Consider the following 6,858-nt stretch of genomic DNA (forward strand, 5'->3'; position numbering starts at 1 on the left):
TTGATCGCAAATGGTACACAGGAAGTGCACAGAATTCATAAACACATCGCCTAAAACTAAATAACACCAGAGAGAGTGTGTTTGTGAGCATGACTGGAGCCAAAACATTGCCTCCCATCAGATTAGTGAAAACCAAATGTTTGTGCATTAGTGTTTGTTTGCAAAGCATGGAGGCATCATTTTATTTTTGTAAATATAGTCTTTCTATCTGGGTGGTTAAAACAGGATCATTAGAGCTCAGTATTTGACACTGTATTAGGTAAAAAAAAATAATATTTTATGTTTTTTTTCTTCTGTTGTGTCTGTAGGCTGGTGGTTTGTCAGCACAGCTGAAGAACAAGGCTGGGTTCCTGCCACATACCTGGACTCACAGAGCGGCACCAGAGATGATCTGGACCTGGGAACATCTAGATCTGGAGAAGGTAGGACACACTAAATATACTCTCTCTCATACTTTCCTTTTGAACATGTGCACAAACACTCTTATACCCCAAGAAATCTTGACCAGTTGAACACAAGTATAAGGTGATCTGTTTCACATTCACTGAACGATCAACACCTAGGACCCGAAATATCCATAATGGATATTATATCCCAAATATTCCTTGAGCAACTTCCACTTGTTTATGAGAAAGGGGTGAGGGCTTTGGGATTGTGAGAGATCATCGATTGCAGAAAGAGAAATGACGGAAAGAAGGAAGGCTCTCTTCTCCTTAATGAAAGTGTGGTTATTATTTCTTTGAATCTATACATAATAAATAATAGTGTGGCATACCTGAACACCACATTGAATCTGAATGCTTCTTCAACTATGGGAACGTTTGGCCATGTGAACTTTAGATAGAAATCTATTTATTTATTCGAATTTTGTATTAACTAATTTAGTTGTTAGCTTTTTTCTGACAGTGTTTATTTATTTGTATGAGTCTTTTAATTAATTAATTTGTTAGTTTTTTCTAAAAGTATTTATTTATTTAATGAAAATTCCCACCAAGTTTTAGTATTGTATTTCTTAGCATTAAATGGTTAAAATGACAGTGGTCTTAAACATTTCGTAATAAAATGGCCTGCTTCATAGCTAGCATTTTATACATCATAAACGCACAAAATTAAATACTATTTTCTCTCTGTTTGTATAATTTGCACTCAAATTTTTCAAATCATTGAATGAATGAATCGATGAAATGAAACGAAACATTTACACGGTTGAATCATTCACCATAAGATCCATAACATGTATTTGCAAAATAGATATGGTGAATTTACATTCATGTCAACTTCAGTAAAATCAACTCTTGGAACATAAATTGTCAGAAGTTGAAGAAACACCCATTTATTTCACATTATTAAACACACATAAAGAACCGTCACATTATAAATATGTCCTCCTCTAATGTCTATCATCTGCTGCCATCAGCATTTCCTGGGTTGAGTTTCCTGTCTCAGCCAACAACATTTTTAGCTGCGTCTTGAAATGTATTCCGCTGAAAGACTCAATGTGTAAGATTAGGAGATAAAGCTTTAGCCACTATCTTTGTCTGAGATAGATCGATACATCCTCACACATGCACACAATTTATTGATCCCCAAGGGGTAATTTACCTTCCCGTGTGGCCACAACGGCTTCATTTCTGGATGTAGCTGCAGTTTTTTTTTTCAGGCTGAACTTTATTTGAACTAGACCATCTTTAGTTCAACTTTTTTTTTATTTTTAATTTTTATTTAATCTATGGAGTTGATAAGTGGTAAAAACCTTTGTAAAATACTGTATATGAAGTTTCCATTCTGTAACACAATAAAAATTTAAAGCACCATACATTTTTTAGACTTTACCATCACACAGTTTAACGTGCGCCACTAAAATCTAATAACACGTGTAATATTAAAGTCCTCCTTTGATTTGCCATCATTGTTCAAGCCAAGAACCCCCTCCTAACCAATCACACAACTCTTTTTTTTCATGTAATGTCTTCATTACACTAATACCAGTGTTCCTCTTGAGTTGTTGAGTTTGTCATGTCTCTATTCTCTTTCCGCTGTCTTCATTCATCCGTGTCAGTTACTAAGAGACGTAAGGCTCATCTGAAGAGGCTTGACCGGAGATGGACGCTAGGGGGAATAGTCAACCGCCAACAGAGTCGAGGTGAACGCACATGCAATCACGCATGCCTGCATAGACTGATCACATGCAAGCACTCACGTGTGTGACCAATTTGCATGGTGCGTTTGTGTGTTTGTGCAGGTTTACACAGTGATTAGCTTCAAAACGCACACAAACACACTCTTTAGAAACCTAAACTCTCTTTCTGGATCCAACTTCAGGATCTGGCTCCCAAAGCATGCTGGGCGGCCTGTTTCATATGCAAGCCATCATAAAATCTTTATTATACTTGGCTTTATGTCTCTGCTTGTGATTATATGTGCATGAATGTAAAAGGAGATAATTAAATGTGTTTTTAGATGAAGAAAACGGTTTTAAAAGGAAGCCAATTAGTTATTTTTAAGATGACTGGTTTAGAACAATATAGTAATTGTGAAATATTGTAGTCTGATATCTAGATTAGAAATTTCATGTATGGCATTGGAGTACAGAGTTCCAGAATCTTGTTCTTAAAGGGGTCATATGATGCGATTTCATTTTTTCCTTTCTCTTTGGAGTGTTACAAGCTCTTGGTGCATAAAGAAGATCTGTAAATTTGCAAAGACTAAAGTCTCAAATAGATATATAGATCAGAGATATTCTTTATAAAAGTTAAGAGTCAGCCACACCCCCATAAAACGGCTCGTTCGAACACACCCCCACATATCTACCTCACATTGTGGGAAGATTTGCATAACGCCGCCCAAATGTTCACGCAAAGAAAGAAGGCGTAACTTTTATTCTCGCTGTAGTATTGTTGCTGCCGCCATGTCCTGAAGACGCTGTGTGTTTCATTGTGAAAGCGAAACTACTTTGTTTGGTCTTCCAAAAGAACAATAATGTACAGTATGTGGAAAATAATGTGTTTTTTTAACTTTAAACGGCATAAACACATTTCATTATACCAAATACACAAAATAATGTTATTTTTAGCAGCATCATATGACCCCTTTAAGTCTGGTTTATGCTAGTTAGTACTGATTTGGTGCTGGTTTAGCTGGTGGACCAGAAATGAATGTCAGCCAGCTTGATCTTTATACTTTTATTCTAAAGCCTACTGACTAAGTAACTTTTGCCAGTTAAGACAATTTAAAGAGATAGTTCACCCAAAAATCTAAATTCGGTCAGGATGTCTCCCTCATGCCATTCTAAACCCGAATGGCATTCAGAGCACCAGCAAAATCTTGAAGAATGTTTTTGTCAATACAACATAAGTCAATGAGGACCCATGTTGTTTGGACCCCCACTGACTTCCATTGAATAGACAGAAACATTATTTAAAATCTTTGTTGGTGTTCTGCCAAAGATAGAATAGTGTTGAATTCGGAATGCTGAATTCAGCTGAATTTAGTCAGATCTGGCATCCTGCAGTTTGGCTACATGTCAAATAATTGATATAAACAGTGCATAAACTCTAAACTCGAGGTAGAGGATGAGTTGAATCATGCATGAGGTTTGACCTTTCAAAATCACAGTGTTTGATTCTAAACACCCAGACCTCAAATGAGGATTAATGTCTAGACCTTTGGTGGAAATGTGTGTTTGTATGGTGAGGAGTCTCCTTGGAGATCCGCCGTTTCATGTTGAGTCATGGAATAGACCTCCAAGCTTTAGAGTTGTAATTCCCGCAGTTTTCCGTCTGTGTACTCTTGGAGTGTGCTAACATGCTATGGACACCATGAACATGGCGCTAGAGCATGCTGGATCTGGAACTGGTGGAAGCACATGCTAAGAGCTTTTCCATGCTGTGTTGGCAGGTGGATGAATGGGACTGGGTGAAAATATGAAATCCCTGATCTTATGGGATGAGTTATGTTAAGTTTAATAAGTCTGTTCAAATGTCTGTCCTTCAGAAACCACCACCACTAATAACCCTGTTAACTGGTATTTTGGATGAAATCGTGGTCAAATTTTACATGGATTGTTTTTCTCTTCTCTTTTGATAGGGATTTGGAGAAAAAAATCTGGTTTCAGATTAAATGTGACACTGTTACAGTAACTCTGTGGCTGCCTTTTCCTCATTATTTTCCCTTACTTTGTTCTGCATCATAGGAGAAGTTGTTGGAAACTCACAGTGGAAAGTGTGGAAGTAGGTCATTGGCTCGCTGTGTGTGACTGCATTTAATCCTGTTATTTTTTTTTACTGTATACATACTAATGGTCGGGAGAGAACCACGGATGATCCGGAGAAGTAGGTCATTGGCTCGCTGTGTGTGACTGCATTTAATCCTGTTATTTTTTTTACTGTATACATACTAATGAGTCGGAGAGCACCACGGATGATCCGGAGACAAAGAGCAGCCAGTGGTTTCAGAGGGAACGTTTCTCCATAAACACAAATTGCAACCTTCAAAACAGGTCAGAGGTAGTGACTGATTCAGAGAGGTTGCTTGAAAGACACTAATGATCTTGGATAAAAAAAAACAAATTTTGTAACGCAATGGTTTCAAAACTGCAGAGCCATTGGATCCTCAGTTGCAACTAAGCAAGTTCTTACAAAATACATTTGAGTCTTGATGAAAATTCTGTCGTTTACTCAACCTAATGCTCCAAACCAGTATTATTTCATTTAAAATTTTTAGGTATTGCGCTTCCATATTCCACAGAAAAAGATGTTAGGCAATATTGCTCTTTTCCATAAAGTGAATGGGGACCAGGAGCTGTGAAGCTCCAGAAATAACAAAAATACACCATGAAAGCACCATCAAAGTCATGATGTTGAATATTTTATGCGTGGATAATGACTTAAATTTCTGTCTTTTCCTCAGGCAGTATTATCGTATGGCTGAAGTACACTCGGAATATAGCACAAAAAGTTGCATGGTCCTTTTTGTCATTTTTGGAGCTTGAAATAACATGGTCTCCATTAACTTTCAATCAGCAACATTAGCATATTTTTTCTAAACTTCTCCTTTTCTGTTACATGGAAAAATTACAGTTGTCAAGGGTTCAGAAAGATAAAAGGGTGAGTAAATGAATTTTCATTTTTGGGTGAAGTGTTAAGAAAGCGTAGAAATCAGCAGCGGGAACAGCTCAGATTTAGACAGAGCCTGCAGGATCCAGTAAGGCATTTGGTTAGCTTGCATGAAATAAAGCAAGCAAGTTTCGGAAAGATCAATATAATAGCTAGAATGATCTGTGTCTGTAATCTTAACTATTTTGAACATATCGCCGTGGTTTTTAGGTCACAGAGGCTGAGGGAGAAAATGCCTTTGTTGGCACGTGCTCCACAAGTGCATGCAAAACTGAAGTAGTGTGTTCTGGACCCACCTGACTTTTTCCACCATCTAGAATAGTCCTCCATGAAAATACTGCTGACTGGTGGAAAATGTGTTTTTGAGGCATTTATTTTTTATTTTTTTGTCTCTTACATTTTTACCCTGACATCTCTCACTCCTGTTTGTCTTTATCTATCCACACTATGACTTTCTTCTGTGGAACTCAAAAGGGGATGCCTGTGATCAGTTCTTCAAAATCTTATGTTTAAAAACTTTTTATTGTTGATTTTAGGTCAAAAGTTCAGGATGAGAACGGCAAAGGGGAAGTTTCTTCTCTGTCATATGTTCAATTATCAGATTTCCCAGCTTGTCTGCTGCTGGGAAAGCATTAAATCTTGAAAGAGCGTGACTAACTGCCCTGACCTCATGTCATCTGTTGTTGGCAGACTAAGTTATTCACTGCTTAGAAAAACTAGATATAGGATATTCATCACATTCATTTCTGTTGTTTTTCTGTTTCAACACGTCTCCCACTATTAATATATCTTTTATCAGCACTATTTTTATTTCTCCTTTGCTGTTCTACTAAATCTAAATTTATAGTATTGCTCTGAGCAGACTGTAAGCTATAGTCGCAAAGGAAAAGACATCAGAATTTGATATGTAGATGTTAAACATAGTTACGTCATATGCAACAATACTGAATTATGTTTTATGTGAGCTTTATGGGAAGAGAAATGCTTTATAGGATCTCAGGAGGCTTCAATGAAAAACTGAATGATTAAACTTGTCCTGTTCACATATTGTTTTGCATTGTAACATTATTTTCATGATAATTAAACATATTTTCTTCCTAATTTCTCATTATCGTTGCACAAAACCATCTGATTCTCTTTACTGTAATAAATAAATAAATACATACAAGTAATATTATTCTCAATTTTTTTTTATTATTATTTATCATGGTAGTATTTGTTGTCATACCTTTAAAGGGGTCATATGATGCTTTTTTTTAAAGATCATTATTTTGTGTATTTGGTGTAACAGAATATGTTGACATGCTTTAATGTTCAAAAAACACATTTGCTGATTTAAAAAAAAGTTGAAGAATTGAAATGTCCAGATGCATTACGGTAATTGTATTTTGGGGGAAATCATGGAGGGAACTTGTCATTATGTCACAGTGCTAAAGGAGAAAAGCTCTCTCAAATGCTTTGTTTTCTACAAAGTCCCTCCTTCCGACAAGCGCAGTCTGCTCTGATTGGCCAGCTGACCCAGTGCATTGTGATTGGCTGAACACCACAAGCACTCGTCGGAAATGTAACGCCCCTTACCATAATCGCGAGCTTCATCTTTCAAAATAAATGTAAAGACAGTAAATAATGTCATTAGTTTTACCATCAGTTCAAGCCCGAAAGGGGAACAGAGTCGCGTGACAGACACAGTGATGAAGCTGGTGTGTGTTTGCAGTACACAAGCCACGGTTAAGACAGCTGACTC

At 36.8% G+C, this 6,858-nt stretch overlaps 1 protein-coding gene across 1 annotated transcript in view; it reads left to right on the plus strand.

Moving 5' to 3' along the window:
- Nucleotides 1-308: 308 nt before the first annotated feature.
- The window catches only part of LOC107573403 (SH3 and PX domain-containing protein 2A-like), a gene marked incomplete at its 5' end in the record, with an annotated part of 18,756 nt that continues 12,206 nt past the window's right edge, over nucleotides 309-6,858 (plus strand). The window contains one exon of the mRNA XM_016259839.1: nucleotides 309-422. Within this exon, the coding sequence (XP_016115325.1) occupies nucleotides 309-422 (114 nt within the window). The remainder of the gene's footprint in view (nucleotides 423-6,858) is intronic.

Source organism: Sinocyclocheilus grahami, unplaced genomic scaffold, assembly GCF_001515645.1.
Source record: "Sinocyclocheilus grahami isolate Dianchi unplaced genomic scaffold, SAMN03320097.WGS_v1.1 scaffold1934.1, whole genome shotgun sequence".
In the NCBI taxonomy this organism is placed as follows: Eukaryota; Metazoa; Chordata; class Actinopteri; order Cypriniformes; family Cyprinidae; genus Sinocyclocheilus; species Sinocyclocheilus grahami.